This window comes from Lycium ferocissimum, chromosome 8 (genome assembly GCF_029784015.1).
Source record: "Lycium ferocissimum isolate CSIRO_LF1 chromosome 8, AGI_CSIRO_Lferr_CH_V1, whole genome shotgun sequence".
In the NCBI taxonomy this organism is placed as follows: Eukaryota; Viridiplantae; Streptophyta; class Magnoliopsida; order Solanales; family Solanaceae; genus Lycium; species Lycium ferocissimum.
Window position 1 is genome coordinate 14,451,017 of NC_081349.1, and position 17,980 is coordinate 14,468,996.

The following is a 17,980-nucleotide window of genomic DNA, read 5'->3' on the forward strand; positions in this document are numbered from 1 at the left end:
ACCGGTTTTTTTTCCCTACCAACTCAAATTACAAACAAGAAACAGCTAAGCTTCTGCAGTAACAATACAAACACTCTGAGACTATAAGCATAACAGCACAGAGCATATTTTCTTTGTGTCTGTCTCATTTTCAGCTCTCAGCTCTCTTTTTCTCTATTGAAAAAACTTTTTTTGTACCTTAATTCATAATAATGGACTACTGGTGTACTTCTCTTACTGTTGATGATGAATTTGAGAAGCTTGTACGTAGAATGAACCCACCAAGGTACTTCCTTGTCTTGTTTACTTGCCACTCATTTTGGAACATCCCTTTTTTTGCTCTGAATTATACTGCAAATCTTGATTTTCACCAAAATGGGATATGGGATTGACCATGTTGTTTTAATGATTGAAACTTTTGTGACCAAGTCTATTTATAAACAGGAAATTAAGCATCTTTATGCTGATTTAATCATAAATTCTGATTGTGGGGTTTGTACAGGGTTACTGTTGATAATACATCTGACAAGAAAACTACTCTGATCAAGGTACGGACATGTTTTTGAGGTTAACTTAATTGATACCTCTGTTTTTTTCTTCGAGTTGATTTCTCGTACAGTCACTCAACTAAAGTTGTTATCTCAAAAAATTGATATCAAGACGACAGGTAACTTTGAGATAATAACTATTAGTTGATATCTCAAAAAATTGATATCAAGACGACAGGTAACTTTGAGATAATAACTATTAGTTGAGTAATCATTTGAGAAATTAGCCCTTTTTTAAAAACTTTTTTTAAATTTGTATGAATTTTTTTTGGCTTTTGAGTTGAATTGTCCCTTAAATTTGCAGGTTGATAGTGCAAATAAAAGAGGAAGCTTATTGGAAGTGGTTCAGGTTCTAACTGATATGAACTTGATAATTAGGAGAGCTTATATATCTTCTGATGGGGAATGGTTTATGGATGGTGAGTTTCTTAATTAAGGAGAAGTCTTTTGTTTTTATTAATTATTCTCCCTTATTCCTTTTTTTTTTAATTTCTTGATTGCAGTATTTCATGTTACTGATGAATATGGAAATAAGCTCACTGAAGATAACGTTGCTGAACGCATTCAGCAGGTAGATCTACAAAGTTAATATACTGTTGTACTACTCCCTCCATTCCATTTTAAGTGTCGCTTTAAAATTTTGCACACCCATTATAAAAAAAATGCAAGTTATAGCTTTAATAAGTTACTCGTGTTTATTAGTAGATGTTTTTTGAAAATTGAGCAATATTAAAAAAGACCACTTCTTTCATGTTAAAGATGTAGTTGGTATCAATTGCCCACTTTAGTCTTAAATTCCTAAAGTGAGACTTATTTTGGGATAATTTTATTAATCTAAAGCAACAGTTAAAATGAGAAGGAGGGAGTATTTTTTTTTGCCACTATTAATCTTTTCTTTCCCATATAAGGCAGTGTTTCTTTGCTAGTCATAGAGCATAAATACTGAAATTTGATCACTTTTAGCAAATGGAATATTCTTCAATGCTTTATCACTAGACAGAGTTAGTAGTTCAACAATTGTCTGCGCCAAAGAATAATACTTTGCAAAATCTCGTTTTGTTTATGTGGCAATTAGCAACATTAATGTGAAAATGTATTTTTTACGGTGCTTATCTTTCGTTCCAATTATTGCTTTACCCTGTAAACTAAGTTGCACTAGATAGTGAAGATTTTCTCTGTTGCAGTCACTGGGACCGACGGGCTGCAGCTTCCGTTCTTTGACAAGATCCGTGGGTGTTCAATCTGCAGCGGAGCAGACAACCATAGAATTGACTGGGCGGGACCGTCCAGGATTACTCTCGGAGATCTTTGCTGTACTCACGGACCACAAATGCAATGTGGTAGCAGCAGAAGTGTGGACTCATAATTCAAGAATGGCATCAGTTGTGTACATAACTGATGAAGAGAACGGATTGTCAATAGATGATTCTGATCGGCTTGCTAAAATCAGGCAATTGCTTTTGTACGTTTTAAAAGGGGAAAGAGACAGGCGAGGTGCCAACACTGCAGTTTCTGTTGGTTCCACTCATAAAGAGAGGAGGCTACATCAAATGATGTATGCTGATCGCGATTATGATAAGGATGATATGGATTGTATATCAAGTGATCGGACTAAGCCCTTAGTAACTGTAGAAAGTTGTGCAGAAAAAGGCTACACCGTTGTGAATTTAAGATGTGCAGACCGTCCTAAGCTGATCTTTGATACAGTGTGCACATTAACCGATATGCAGTATGTGGTCTATCATGGTACCCTCATTGCTGAAGGACTGGAGGCTTATCAGGTAATCTTCTTAATGACTTGAATAGCTGGTAAATACCTTTCCATTGCCTTTAGTGTACACGAACTTTCGGAACTTTCTTTGCAAGAACTGCACGTTTAAAGTGCACGAGTGGAATTTTGTAGAAAAGAAACTAGTAGCTCAGAAACTACTAGTCTAAAGCTATGGACCAGTTGTTATCTCTTTGGTTTGGTATCTGCTTATTAGTCATTAGAATGAGTTTGACAATGAGCAACTTGTAGGATCTTACCCAATATCTTCTTGTTTTTTCATTTGTCGTTTTTTCAGGAATATTACATTAGGCATGTGGATGGATACCCAATCAGTTCTGAAGCAGAGAGACAGCGCGTGATACAATGCTTGGAGGCGGCTATAAAGAGGCGAATTTCTAATGTACAACCTTAAAGAGCTTGAATTTCACATTGAGTATTGGCCAGTTTCCCTACTTGCTAAAACTCTCATTCTATTTTCTGTATGCCAATTATGCAGGGAATAAGACTGGAATTATGTGGTGATGACAGAATTGGGTTTCTATCGGATGTAACTCGCATATTTAGAGAGAATGGTCTTTCTGTTTCCAGGGCTGAGGTAACGACAAGGGGCTCGCAAGCTGTTAATGTTTTCTATGTTATTGATGCATCAGGAAGTCAAGTTAAAAGTGAAACCATTGAAGCAGTCCGTAAAGAAATAGGTCAGACCGTTCTTCGTGTCAAGGACGATGATGTCTGCTCCAGTACTTCACCGCCACAGCAAACTGCGAGATTCTCTTTGGGACATATATTCAGATCAAGCTCAGAGAAATTTCTGTTCAACTTGGGACTAATTAAGTCATGTTCTTGAGCAGTAGTTCAGGGCCATGTACAATGCCTGTATATGTTAAGATAGATGTGTCTAATATTAGGGTTGGACTAAAGCAAAGTTAGTTAGTTAGTCAACCCTTTTGTTGATGTCACTCTCAGGCCACAAGCCCATTTCTTTCTGTAAAGTTTAATTCAATGTCTAAATTATAACTGTAAAATGATCTTGCTTGTACCTTCCCTATTTATCCTTTTTTTCCTTCTTGTTGGGGCGGAAGGGGTGAGGGGCATCGTACAACAACAACTACGTCTCAATCCCAAGCAAATTGGGGTCGGCTATAGTGGCAGAGCCAGAATCCCAAGCAAGAAATTTTTTTTTTTAAAAAAAAAATCCTTTGCCAACAGGATTCAACTACTTATATATATGCAAAAGAAATCATTTTTTCCCTATTTACATAGTATAATTCTTCAACAGAGGGGGTTCAATTGAACCCCTCTGCCTCCGCCCCATGTCGGCTATATGAATTCTACTGTCTCTGTTGCTCCACTTAAGCCCATTGCAGTCCAAGATTTGAGGAGCACTGTAGATATGGACATCTTTTTCCTCCTTGAACAGCAGCCTTGATGCCATCCACTTATTCAGCAAGTTGGTAACCTCAAGAGCAGATCTATCCTAGAAATAATGAGGGGCCAAATAAGCAAATTAAAAGGAAAGAAATCATGGGGTCAAAGAGGGAATCTTTGTTTTGGGGCTATGAAATGTTTGAATTGTCAAAGAAAATTCTTCTCCATAAAGATGCAGTATAGGATGACAGGGACATGAAAGGCTGAGTCAGTTTCATTATATTTATTCTGCTGTAGATGATTTGTTAATCTGTACACATGCAATTCTGTATCATCCACAAAATGAAGCATGATCCCTACGTTGAAGCTACTTCAGTGTTAGAAGAATTAGATGGTTGGAGTAGCAGACCACAATACAAGAAAAATCAAACAAATTGTTTTCTGAGAGCATAATTGTACCTTATTTAACAGAGATAATGGCTAAAAACACACATAAACTGTCACTTTTTCGTTAGTTTCACACCCAACTATCAACTTGTTTCTGTTTCCTATCTGAACGATCACAATTATATATTAAAACACACCTAGTTGAGTAGAACAAATGATAGTTGGTCTGGGGTGTGTTTTATTACCTAGATGGTGATAGTTCATATTGAAAAATAGAACAACTGGTAGTTGGGGTGTGAATACTCGGGAAAACGTAATAGTTCAGATTTTTTTTTTTTTTTACCATTAACTCTATTTAATGGGAAAAGCTATTTGAATGGAAGATTAAGTACTCACGATAAATGCTTAAGCATGCATGTTTCTTGATTGAGTTTGTTTCTTTTTAAACTTACTTAAACACCTAAAAACTTGTTTCACAGATAATAATCGATGTTCTTTTCTTTCTATGGGAGAAAATAATTAATTAACCTTGGATAAACGACACCTGACAAAAAAATTAGGATTCACAAGTTGAATACATAATTAACTAACCTTTGAACGAAAAGTAACAAATAAATTAGGAGAAAGGAAATTTTCAAGTAGTATCGGAGAAAGACTTGAAAATCATTATTTTGGGGAAATAGTTTGAGACAACAAAATTGACCTGTCTAATCACAGAGGAAAAGATGAGAATGAGATGTTTGAAGTATATAAGCTCATATTATCTGTGTCCTTGACGTGGATATCTTTATTGCAGGTCCTTCGGGATGGACTTATTTATATACTCCCACTGTACCAATTTATTTAACTCTTATGATAAAAATAATATTTTCTTCTTATTGGTTCATTTTAACAAATCAAGAAAGATTTTATTATTATTTTCAACATTATCCTTACAACAACAATAGCGATCCAGTGTAATTCCAACAGATGAGGTCTGGGGAGGGTGAAGTGTACGTAGACCTTACCTCTACCTTGTGATAGGTAGAGAGCGGTTTACGATAGACTCCTGCTCGGAGAGAAGCAAAGAGAGATGAAATGAGAGATAAAAAAGCATCAGTAATAATAAACAATAATAGTAAGTAGTAATAACAATAAAATAATAAGATGACAGAGTGAAAGAAATAATCAGATAATACTAGGGATCTAATAATAAGCACACAAAACAAAGATACCACCACTCCTCGTACGGAAAAGTAATTCGTGCGCGTACTTACTAACCCTCTACCCTGATACTCGATCTCCACATCCTCCTATCATGGGTCATGTCCTCGGTAAGCTGAAGCTGCGTCATATCCTGCCTAATTATCTCTCCCCAAGACTTCTTAGGCACCTCTCCCTCTTCAATTCTCTGCCTGATCATGGCCAACCTCTCGCACCTCCTCACTGGAGCATCTGCGGCTCTCCTCCACACCTGTTCCTAGCACTAGAAATTTAATTTAAAAGGGACAAATTTGACTAGAAACTAGAAATTGTTCCTAGCACACACTCTTCCTTCGACATTTCTGTTTTTTGTACGGAATTAAAGTTACCTAACAATGTAAGCTTCATATATTAATATTTTATATATAAAGCTTTTGTCAGATAAAAAGTTGTAAAGCTTATGCTTTATGCCTTTATATTATCCCATAGCATTGCAACCGAAAGGCGAAGGAATCTTCAAATGAAAATAATACATACAACTAAAAAGAAGAATCTAATAGGATAGGACTTGGCTATCACATTTTAGTTATTCCTAATCTATTTTTGAACTGAAAATGTTCATCTGCTGACGTGCCTAACGAAAATACAAATTAAGGAAACATATTCTAAGCAACAAAAAAGTTCTTATTATGTACAACAAAGTGTGAATAATTTAAACGGTCATCCAGTTATAGTATATTTCCTACTAAAATATTAATATATATTTTGTATAGATAAAGCCACTCAAGTTGGACTGTTTATTTATAAAGTTATTACACCAAAAAAAAAAAAAAAAAACTAAATGATAATTACATAAATCTCCCCTTAAATTTGATTTTATTATTTTAATTTTTTCTAATAATAGTTTTAACTTAGTTATTATTAATATATATTTTTGTGATTTAACTAATTTATTCTTTATGATATATTTTTTATTTAATTATTTTTGTAAATATCCATTTTTTTTCAAGAAAAAACTATCTTGTGTCCATTTCACATGACATGTATAAGTGGATTCTTTTTTATTTATTTATCTAGATCCAATTATTTAACAATTAACTTCCTTTTGATTTTCTTGGAATCACACATATAGTTGTGTGCAAAATGTGTGAATATAACAATCCATCAAGTAGACAGTCAGTCATGGGGACAAAACATTTGCCTACAATTTTGAAATTTATATTTAAAATTGTAGTCATACTAAGTGATCAATTTCAAATTCAAAGAAACCCTGAAATTAACAAATATGGGCAACTACTCTACATTGTAAGTATGAAGGTCGAAACAAGTGAAAAATTTTGTGTGTATTTATTTTATGACGATAAGTTCAAAATCGCTAGTCAGGTCCATATTGTTCCAACATCTTTAATTATTTCACACCATAGTTTTTTCTAGCTAAACATTGCACTTGTAAAGTGAAATGGTGAATAGCGGAAATGATTTTTTCTTGAAAATTTTTCAAGAAAAAGCATTTTTCATTTTCATTGTCGTTCACATGACATATATAACTAGATTTTTTTTTTCTTTTGATATGTTTAGATTCAAATATTTTACAATTAATTTTTTTTTTTTTTGATTTTCTAATTTTAGAATCTCACCTATATATAGTTGTGTGCTAAATGCGTGCATATCACAATCCATAAGTACACAGTCAGTTGTGGGAGCAAAGATTAGCTTACAATTTTGAAATTGTATTCATTTTTGCAAATATATGTTCTTGTAACTACTCTATTGTAAGTATGAAGGTCGGAACACATGATAATTTTTGTCTCCATTTATTTTATGACGATAACTTCAAGATCCCTAGCTAGGTTCATACTGTTCCTACATTTTAAACTACAAATATTTTTTAGTTAAACATCGGACCTGTAAAATGAAATGGTGAACAATGGAAATGATTTTTTCTTGAAACAGAGATGATTTTTTCCAAGAAAATTTTATTTTCATTGTTGTTCACATGACATATATAACAGATTCTTTTTCTATGATATATTTAAATTCAATCATTTAACAATTAATTTTCTTTTGATTTTCTTGGAATCTCACCTATAGTTGCGTGTTAAATGTGTGCATATCACAATCCATTAAGTAGTCAGTCAGTTGTGGGAGCAAACTACTAGCCTACAAATCTGAAATCTATGTTTGAAATTAAATTCATCATTGCAAATATATATTCATTGTAACAACTCTACATTGTAAGTATGAAGGTGGAGACACGTGATAATTTTTGTCTCAATTTATTTTATGACGTTAACTTCAAAATCTTTAGCTAGGTCGATACTGTCCCTACATTTTTTACTATTTTATACTATAAATTTTTCCTAGCTAAACATTGGACCTGTAAAAATGAAATGGTGAACAACGAAGATGATTTTTTCTTGAAAACAGATGATGTTTTTTTCCAAGAAAAATATTTGCATTTCCATTTTTCATTTCCATTATTGATGACATGACATATATAACTAGATTCTTTTTTTATGATGTATTTAGATTCAATTATTTAACAATTAATTTTGTTTTGATTTTCTAATTTTGAAATCTCACCTATAGTTGTGTGATGAACGCGTGCATATCACAATCCATTAAATAGACAACAAAAATCGGGAGCAATATATTAGCCTACTAATCTGAAATCTATGTTTGAAATTGAATTCATCTTGGCGAATGTATATTCATTGTAACTACTCTACATTGTAGGTATGAAGGTCGAAAGACGTGATAATTTTTGTTTGTACTTATTTTATGACTATAACTTCAAGATCTCTAGCCAAGTCCATATTGTTCCTATATTTTTAACTAATTTACATAAAAAAAAATTAAGCTAAACATTGGACCTGAAAAATGAAATGTTGAACAACGGATATGATTTTTTCTTGAAAACAAAATATATTTTTTCCAAGAAAAAACATTTTCGTTTCCATTGATGTTGCCATATATAATTAGATTCCTTTTTTATGATATATTTAGATTCAATTATTTAACAATTAATTTTCTTTTGATTTTCTAATTTGGAATCTCAACAGTAGTTGTGTGCTAAATGCGTGCATATCACAATCCATTAAGTAGACAGTCAGTTGTCAGGGCAAAACATTAGCCTACAGTTTTGAAATCTATGTTTGAAATTGTATTCATCTTCGCGAATATATATTCATTGTAAGTATGAAGATCGAAACTAGTGATAATTTTTGTCTCTATTTATTTTATGACGATAACTTCAAGATCCCAAGCTAGGTCCATATTGTTCCTACATTTTTATCTAATTTACACTACAATTTTTTTTAGCTAAAAATTAGATCTGTAAATGAAATGGTGAACAACGGAAATGATTTTTCTTGAAAACAAAAGATGTTTTTTTCCAAGAAAAAACATTTTCATTTCCAGCCATGGGAATACTCTCCCAGACTTTCCTTGTACGCAGCAGTATTGTACTAGTAGCAGCTCTAACCCCTCCCAATTTTGTACTCATTCTTCCTCCGGAAGTTCTACCCCTTGTAGTTCGGATAGTAGTAGCATAGCTTTCCTTCTGTCTTTCATAGTACTAGTAATAGTTATTGCTTTTCACTTTCATGTAATCTGTCCGTACATAAGTGTATGGACCCGCTGTACGAGTCTCTTTAATAAAGTATCTGTTTGACCAAAAAAAAAAAAAAACGACATATATAATTAGATTCTTTTTTATGATATATTTAGATTCAATTATTTAATAATTAATTTTCTTTTGATTTTCTAATTTCGGTATCTCACCTATAGTTGTGTGCTAAATGCGTGCAAATCACAATCCATGAAGTATACAGTCAGCTGTGGGGGCAAAACATTAGCCTACAAATCTGAAATCTATGTTTGAAATTGAATTCATCTTCGCGAATATATATTCATTGTAACTACTCTACATTGTAAGTATATATGAAGGTTGAAACACGTGATAATTTTTGTCTCTATTTATATTATGATGATAACTTCAAAATCCCTAGCTAGGTCCAAACTGTTCCTATAATTTAAACTATTTTACACTACAATTTTTTTTAACTAAACATTTCACCTGTAAAATGAAACAGTGAACAACGGAAATAATTACTCACCACAAGAAAACAGACCCTGTTTTTTCCCTACCAACTCAAATTACAAACAAAAGAAACAGCTAAGTTTCTGCAGTAACAATACAAACACTTTGAGACTATAAGCATAACAGCACAGAGCATATTTTCTTTGTGTCTTTCTCATTTTTAGCTTTCTTTTCTCTATTGAAAATTTTTTGTGTACCGTAATTCATAAATGGATTACTGGTCTACTTCTGTCACTATTGATGATGAATTCGAGAAACTTGTACGTAGAATGAACCCACCAAGGTACTTTCTTGTCTTGTTTACTTGCCCCTCATTTTCGGAACATCCCTTTTTTTTTTGCTTTGAATTATACTGCAATTTTTATTTTCACCAAATGGGATTTAAAGATTGCAACTTTTGTGACCAAGATTATTTATAAACTGAAAATTATGCATCTTTATGCTGATTTAATCATAAACTCTTGTTGTTGGATTTGTAGGGTTACTGTTGATAATAAATCTGACAAGAAAACAACTCTGGTCAAGGTACATATATGTTTTGAGTTGATTTCATATATGTTATTATCTCGTAACGTCACTTTTCTTTGTTGAAGAAAATTGGAATAAAAAGGAAATGTGACTTTTGCGATAATAACGATTATGAAACCGACTACGCGAGAATCAACCTTTTTTTTTCCCTCATTTGTATGAATCTTTTCTGTCTTTTGGGTTGAATTGGCTATACCAATTATTGGTGTGGTATATCTTTAACTATTTCACACTACAAATTTTTTCTAGCTAAACATTGGACCGGTATGAAATGGTGAAAAATGGAAAATGATTTCTCTTGAAAATAAAAGATATTTTTTCAAGAAAAAACATTATTATTCCCACTGTTGCTCACACGACATATATAACAGATTTGTTTATATATATATATATATATATATATATATATATATATATATATATATATATATATATATATATTTAGATTCAATTGTTTAACAATTATTTTCTTGCGCTTTTCTAATTTTAGAATCTAACTATAATTGTGAGCTAAATTCGTGAATATCACAATCCAAGTAGACAGTCAGTTATGGGGACAAAACAATAGCCTACAATTTTTAAATTTATGTTTGAAATTGTATTCAACTTTGCGATCATATATTCATTGTAACTACCCTATATTGTAAGTATGAAATCATGTGATAATTTTTGTCTCTATTTATTTTATGACGCTAAATTCAAGATCCCGAGCTAGGTCCATACTGTTTCTACATCTTTAATTATTTCACACCACAATTTTTTTTTCTAGCTAAGCTTTGAAAATGTAAAATGAAATGGCAAACAATAGAAATGATTTTTCTTGAAAATAAAAGATTTTTTTATGTAAAAATATTTTCATTTTCATTGTTGTTCACATGAATATATAACTAGATTCTTTTATATATATATATATATATATATATATATATATATATATATATATATATATATATATATATATATATATATTAGATCGATTTATTTAACAATTAATTTTCTTTTGATTTTCTAATTTCGGTATCTCACCTATAGTTGTGTGCTAAATGCGTGCAAATCACAATCCATTAAGTAGACAGTCAGTTGTGGGGGTAAAACATTAGCCTACAAATCTGAAATCTATGTTTGAAATTGAATTCATCTTCGCGAATATATATTCATTGTAACTACCCTATATTGTAAGTATGAAGGTTGAAACACGTGATAATTTTTGTCTCTATTTATTTTATGACGATAACTTCAAAATCCCTAGTTAGGTCCCAACTGTTCCTATAATTTAAACTATTTTACACTACAATTTTTTTAACTAAACATTGCACCTGTAAAATGAAATGGTGAACAATGCAAATAATTATTCACCACAAGAAAACAGACCCTGTTTTTTCCCTACCAACCAATTACAAACAAAAGAAACAGCTAAGCTCCTGCAGTAACAATACAAACACTTTGAGACTATGAGCATAACAGCACAGAGCATATTTTCTTTGTGTCTTTCTCATTTTCAGCTTTCTTTTCTCTATTAAAAAATTTTTTGTACCTTAATTCATAAATGGATTACTGGTTTACTTCTGTCTATATTGATGATGAATTCGAGAAACTTGTACGTAGAATGAACCCACCAAGGTACTTACTTGTCTTGTTTACTTGCCACTCATTTTCAGAACATCCCTTTTTTTTTTTGCTTTGATTATACTGTAATTTTTTATTTTCATATATATATATATATATATATATATATATATATATATATATATATATATATATATATTTCTTTGTTGAAGAAAATTGGAATAAAAAGATTCATAATAACGATGTTTAACAACTTATTTTTTTTTTTTCCCCTCATTTGTATGAATCTTTTCTGTCTTTTGGGTTGAATTGGCTATACCAATTATTGGTGTGGTATATCTTTAACTATTTCACACTACAAATTTTTTCTAGCTAAACATTGGACCTGTATGAAATGGTGAAAAATGGAAAATGATTTCTCTTGAAAATAAAAGATATTTTTCAAGAAAAAACATTATTATTCCACTGTTGCTCACACGACATATATAACTAGATTCGTTATATATATATATATATATATATATATATATATATATATATATATATATATATTTAGATTCAATTGTTTAACAATTATTTTCTTGCGCTTTTCTAATTTTAGAATCCAACTATAATTGTGAGCTAAATTCGTGAATATCACAATCCACTAAGTAGACAGTCAGTTATGGGGGCAAAACAATAGCCTACAATTTTTAAATTTATGTTTGAAATTGTATTCAACTTTGCGATCATATATTCATTGTAACTACTCTATATTGTAAGTATGAAGGTCGAAACATGTGATAATTTTTGTCTCTATTTATTTTATGACGCTAAATTCAAGATCCCGAGCTAGGTCCATACTGTTTCTACATCTTTAATTATTTCACACCACAATTTTTTTCTAGCTAAGCTTTGAAAATGTAAAATGAAATGGCAATCAATAGAAATGATTTTTTCTTGAAAATAAAAGATTTTTTTTATGTAAAAATATTTTCATTTTCATTGTTGTTCACATGAATATATAACTAGATTCTTTTATATATATATATATATATATATATATATATATATATATATATATATATATATATATATATATATCGATTTATTTAACAATTAATTTTCTTTTGATTTTCTAATTTCGGTATCTCACCTATAGTTGTGTGCTAAATGCGTGCAAATCACAATCCATTAAGTAGACAACAGTTGTGGGGTAAAACATTAGCCTACAAATCTGAAATCTATGTTTGAAATTAAATTCATCTTCGCGAATATATATTCATTGTAACTACTCTATATTGTAAGTATGAAGGTTGAAACACGTGATAATTTTTGTCTCTATTTATTTTATGACGATAACTTCAAAATCCCTAGTTAGGTCCCAACTGTTCCTATAATTTAAACTATTTTACACTACAATTTTTTTTAACTAAACATTGCACCTGTAAAATGAAATGGTGAACAATGCAAATAATTATTCACCACAAGAAAACAGACCCTGTTTTTCCCTACCAACCAATTACAAACAAAAGAAACAGCTAAGCTCCTGCAGTAACAATACAAACACTTTGAGACTATGAGCATAACAGCACAGAGCATATTTTCTTTGTGTCTTTCGCATTTTCAGCTTTCTTTTCTCTATTAAAAAATTTTTTGTACCTTAATTCGTAAATGGATTACTGGTTTACTTCTGTCTATATTGATGATGAATTCGAGAAACTTGTACGTAGAATGAACCCACCAAGGTACTTACTTGTCTTGTTTACTTGCCACTCATTTTCAGAACATCCCTTTTTTTTTTGCTTTGATTATACTGTAATTTTTTATTTTCACCAAATGGGATTTAAAGATTGCAACTTTTGTGACCAAGATTATTTATAAACTGAAAATTATGCATCTTTATGCTGATTTAATCATAAACTCTTGTTGTTGGATTTGTAGGGTTACTGTTGATAATAAATCTGACAAGAAAATAACTCTGATCAAGGTACATATATGTTTCAAGTTGATTTCGCGTATAGTCACTCAACTAAAGCTATTATCTCAGAACGTCACTTTCTTTGTTGAAGAAAATTGGAATAAAAAGGAAAGGTGACTTTTGCAATAATAACGATTAGCTAAGTAACCATGTGAGAAATCAACCTTTTTTTTTCCCTCATTTGTATGAATCTTTTTTGTCTTTTGGGTTGAATTGGCTATACGGATTATTGGTGTGGCATATCTTTAACTAGTTCACACTACAAATTTTTTCTAGCTAAACATTGGACCTGTATGAAATGGTGAACAATGGAAAATGATTTTTCTTGAACATAAAAGATGTTTTTTCAAGGAAAAACATTATTATTCCCACGGTTGCTCACATGACATATATAACTAGATTCTTTTTTATTATATAGATATTTAGATTCAATTGTTTAATAATTATTTTCTTTCGCTTTTCTAATTTTAGAATCTAACTATAGTTGTGAGCTAAATGTATGAATATCACAATCCACTAAGTAGACAATCAGTTATGGGGGCAAAACTTTAGCCTACAATTTTGAAATTTATGCTTGAAATTGTATTCAACTTCGCGATCATATATTCATTGTAACTTCTCTATATTGTAAGTATGAAGGTCCAAACACGTGATAATTTTTGTCTCTATTTATTTTATGACGCTAAATTCAAGATCCCGAGCTAGGTCCATACTGTTTCTACATCTTTAATTATTTCACACCACAATTTTTTTCTAGCTAAGCTTTGAACATGTAAAATGAAATGGTGAACAATAGAAATGATTTTTTCTTGAAAATAAAAGATTTTTTTTAATGTAAAAATATTTTCATTTTCATTGTTGTTCACATGAATATATAACTAGATTCTTTTTTTTTTTTTGACATATTTAGATTCATTTATTTAACAATTAATTATTTTTTGAGTTTCTAATTTTGGAATCTCACCTATAGTTGTGCGCTAAATGTGTGCATATCACAATCCATTAAGTAGACAGTGTGTTGTGGGGGTAAAACATTAGCCCACAAGTTTGAAATCTATGTTTGAAATGTATTCATCTTCGCGATATTCATCTTTGTGAATATATATTCATTGTAACTACTCTACATTGTAAGTATGAAGGACGGAACACGTGATAATTTCTGTTTCTATTTATTTTATAACGATAACTTCAAGATCCCTAGCTAGGTTCATATTGTTCCTACATTATTAATTATTTCACACCACGAGTTTTTTCTAGCTAAACATTGAACTTGTAAAATGAAATAGTGAACAATTGGAAATGATTTTTTCTTGAAAATAAAAGATGTCTTCTTTTAAGAAAAAAACACGTTCATTTCCATTATAGTTCACATGACATATATAACTAGATTTTTTTTTTTTTTTTTGATATATTTAGATTCAATTATTTAAGAATTAATTTTTATTATTTTCTAATTTTGGAACCTTACCTATAGTTGTGTGCTAAATGCGTGCACATCACAATCCATTAAGTAGACAGTCAGTTGTAGGGGCAAAACATTAGCCTACAATTTTAAAATTTATGTTTGAAATTGTATTCAACTTCGCGAATACCTATTCATTGTAACTACTCTACATTGTAAGTAGAAAGGTCGAAACACGTGATAAATTTTGTCTCTATTTATTTTTTGACGATAAATTCAAGATCCCTAGCTAGGTCCATGCTATTCTTACATCTTTAATTATTTCACGCCATAATTTATTTTTTAGAAAAATATTGAACTAGTAAAATGAAATGGTGAACAATGGAAATGATTTTTTCTTGAAAATAAAAGATGTCTTCTTTTAAGAAAAAACATTTTCATTTCCATTATTATTCACATGATATATGTAACTAGATTTTTTTTGTTGATATATTTAGATTCAATTATATAACAATTAATTTTCTTTTGATTTTGTAATTTTGGAATCTCACCTATTGTTGTGTGCTAAAGGTCGTGCATATCACAATCCATTAAGTAGACAGTCAGTTGTGGGAACAAAACACTAGCCTACAGTTTTGAAATCTATGTTTGAAATTATATTCATCTTCGCGAATATATATTCATTGTAACTAATCTACATTGTAAGTATGATGATCGAAACACGTCATAATTTTTGTCTCTATTTATTTTATGATGATAAATTCGAGATCCTAGCTAAGTCCATACTGTTCTTACATCTTTAATTGTTTCACACCACAAATTTTATCTAGCTAACATTGGACCTATAAAATGAAATTGTGAACAATGGAAATGATTTTTTCTTGAAAATAAAAGATGTTTACAAAATTAATTAAATAAAAGAATATATTCTTATTTAAGTCATATTGTTTTGTATTAATAATAATTATGTTAAAAAAAATTATTACGAAAAAAATAAAATAAGAAAGACAAGCATAACAACAATAGAATTGAAGTTAGTAGGCGTTTGGCCATGCGTTTGAAACCATGACCCCAAACCAGCGTTTGGACATGCGTTTTCACTCATGATTTCAAACCCCAAATCATCCAAAAAGGCATGATTTGGGGTTTGAAACTATGGTTTCAACTTTTTTAAATATAAAATTTAATCCATAAGTTTATATTTTGTAAAAAAAAAAAACCCATAAGTTGGTAGATATTTTTAACAATTACCCCCATCAAATTTTTACCAATCTCATTAACTTCCACCAACCTTTATTTATGTCTACCAACCTTTAATTTATGTGGGAGGATTATATTAAAGAGTAGTTACATTACTATTCATGTTAAATTTTCGTTTTTATTGAACTAAAGTTTGATTAATTGATGTTGTATTTTTTAGAAAGGCCTTCTAGTAGTGTACTAATTTTGTTATAGAATATTCTTTCATTTGGTAAGATTGTCTAAGAATTGAGAATGTTTTGATAGTTTTCATAATTTGTGGGGTTTTAATATGTACATAAAATACAACTTAAAATATCTAAATTGCATGTCCAAACATGATTTGAAATTATGGTTTCAAACCATGTCCAAACGGGGAGTGTTATGAGACTAAATTCAAGGAAAGGTCTACGTAATTAATCCTTCAACTTTTTCAGCTATAGTGACATTATAAATAAACTAGTCTAATAATTTGAGTAAGTTTATTGATACAAAATAAACATTAGTAATTTTAATAAAAATCTATACTATAATTAATGACTATTTAAGTTATTCACTCTTTCAACAAATAGCTAAAGCTCCATGAAGTTAGAATTAATATTACAGTACACGATATTAGTATTCAATGTTTAAAATCTAACCAAAATTGTAATGGTTGACTTTGAAGATACGAAATTCTGGTGAACCAAATCCGGATATTTTAAAGTTATCCTATGAAGGACATTTATCATCTCAACAGTTTTTCTTTCTTTTTTGCTGTTAAAGTAACATATCATACTGTCAACTTTTTGTCTTGTGAAAGCTGTATTATTGTCACATAGGTGATGCACCACGTGTTTGGGCAATCGCGAGTGCGCTGACAATTACTAGTCATTATTCACTCTGCTAATACTGATTTGTACATTATAATGACTCTAATTTGGTGAAATGTGAAAACTGATAAAGTCTAAAATATCATTATAAGTGAATCTAAGATATTAATCTCTCTCTTTTCTTTTATATGACATTCTTCCGAACAGAAAAACTAATTTTTTATATAGAAGTTTTTAATTTTAGTGCTCTTTTCGTGTCAATTTATGTGACACCGTTTAACTAGATACAAAATTTAAGAAAAAAATGAAGACTTCGAAAATTTATGATTTTAACCTTAGACATTTGTGTGGCTATAAATCATTTCATTAAGGATAAAGCGAGAATTTTAAAATTAAGTTAGTTTTAATATAGGAAGATGACATTCTTTTGAGTACAAACCGTAAAAACAAAAACAAAAGTGTCACATAAATTGGGACTTAAAAAATAGTTGAATGTCTTACCTTTTCTAAAAAGGAAAAATTTGGTGTTCAATGGAACACTATCATACAAAATGAACGAAGAGGTGTATCATTTTTTTTTTTTTAATGATAATGTCTACGATCTCAATATATGCAATAACCGGTTTGAGTAAAATTGCAAAATACAGGTTTGTTCAACACATGAAATGATGGGAGGGCTCACTTTCCACACAAATAGAATGAAAGTGAGTGGTGTAAATGAATTATTAAGGGCTCACTTTCCACAACAGTGCACAATCTCCGCCGCCCTCTCTATAGAGTCGCCACCTCTTGATCCATCACTTTCCTTAGCTGTAGAAAATTTATTTAGATGACACGGACGGATCTAGTATTTTTAGAATATGTTCGCATTATTTAAGAAACGGAAAAGAAAAAAGTATATTAAGTGGAAATTTATCGGTACTCCTCTAGATAAATAACTAAATATTCAATTAAGTACACCATTCGGTCTTTAGCTGGGAGCATGAATCTTATATCAATCTCAGAAAATATGCAAATAAATACTTAGTTTTGTAGAGAAGAGAGACTATGGCCCGTGCATCATAATTTGCCAATAAATTGATCCCTGAGTGTGACAGTGGCCAGGCCAAAATTTTCATTAAGGACATTCAAGATTA

At 30.4% G+C, this 17,980-nt stretch overlaps 1 protein-coding gene across 2 annotated transcripts; it reads left to right on the forward strand.

Annotated features, from left to right (window-relative positions):
* On the forward strand, window positions 1-3,337 carry LOC132067318 (ACT domain-containing protein ACR4-like). Of its 2 annotated transcripts, XM_059460513.1 has the most exons (7): window positions 1-265; window positions 482-527; window positions 832-946; window positions 1,031-1,098; window positions 1,712-2,308; window positions 2,594-2,698; window positions 2,795-3,337. In XM_059460513.1, the coding sequence occupies exons 1-7, from the start codon at window positions 192-194 to the stop codon at window positions 3,143-3,145; spliced, it is 1,356 nt and encodes a 451-aa protein (XP_059316496.1). In that variant the 5' UTR covers window positions 1-191; the 3' UTR covers window positions 3,146-3,337. The 2 variants fall into 2 exon arrangements, with proteins under 2 accessions (XP_059316496.1, XP_059316497.1); XM_059460514.1 differs by lacking the exon at window positions 1-265 and having other exon boundaries at window positions 1,696-2,308.
* The last annotated feature ends 14,643 nt before the right edge of the window (window positions 3,338-17,980 follow it).

Excerpts from the sequence above, each read along its gene's own strand:
- LOC132067318 (XM_059460513.1), top strand. The coding sequence starts at position 192 with ATGGACTACTGGTGTACTTCTCTTACTGTTGATGATGAATTTGAGAAG. Across the intron at positions 528-831 it reads AGAAAACTACTCTGATCAAG|GTTGATAGTGCAAATAAAAG; the intron begins GTACGGACATGT and ends TTAAATTTGCAG. Across the intron at positions 2,699-2,794 it reads TAAAGAGGCGAATTTCTAAT|GGAATAAGACTGGAATTATG; the intron begins GTACAACCTTAA and ends CCAATTATGCAG.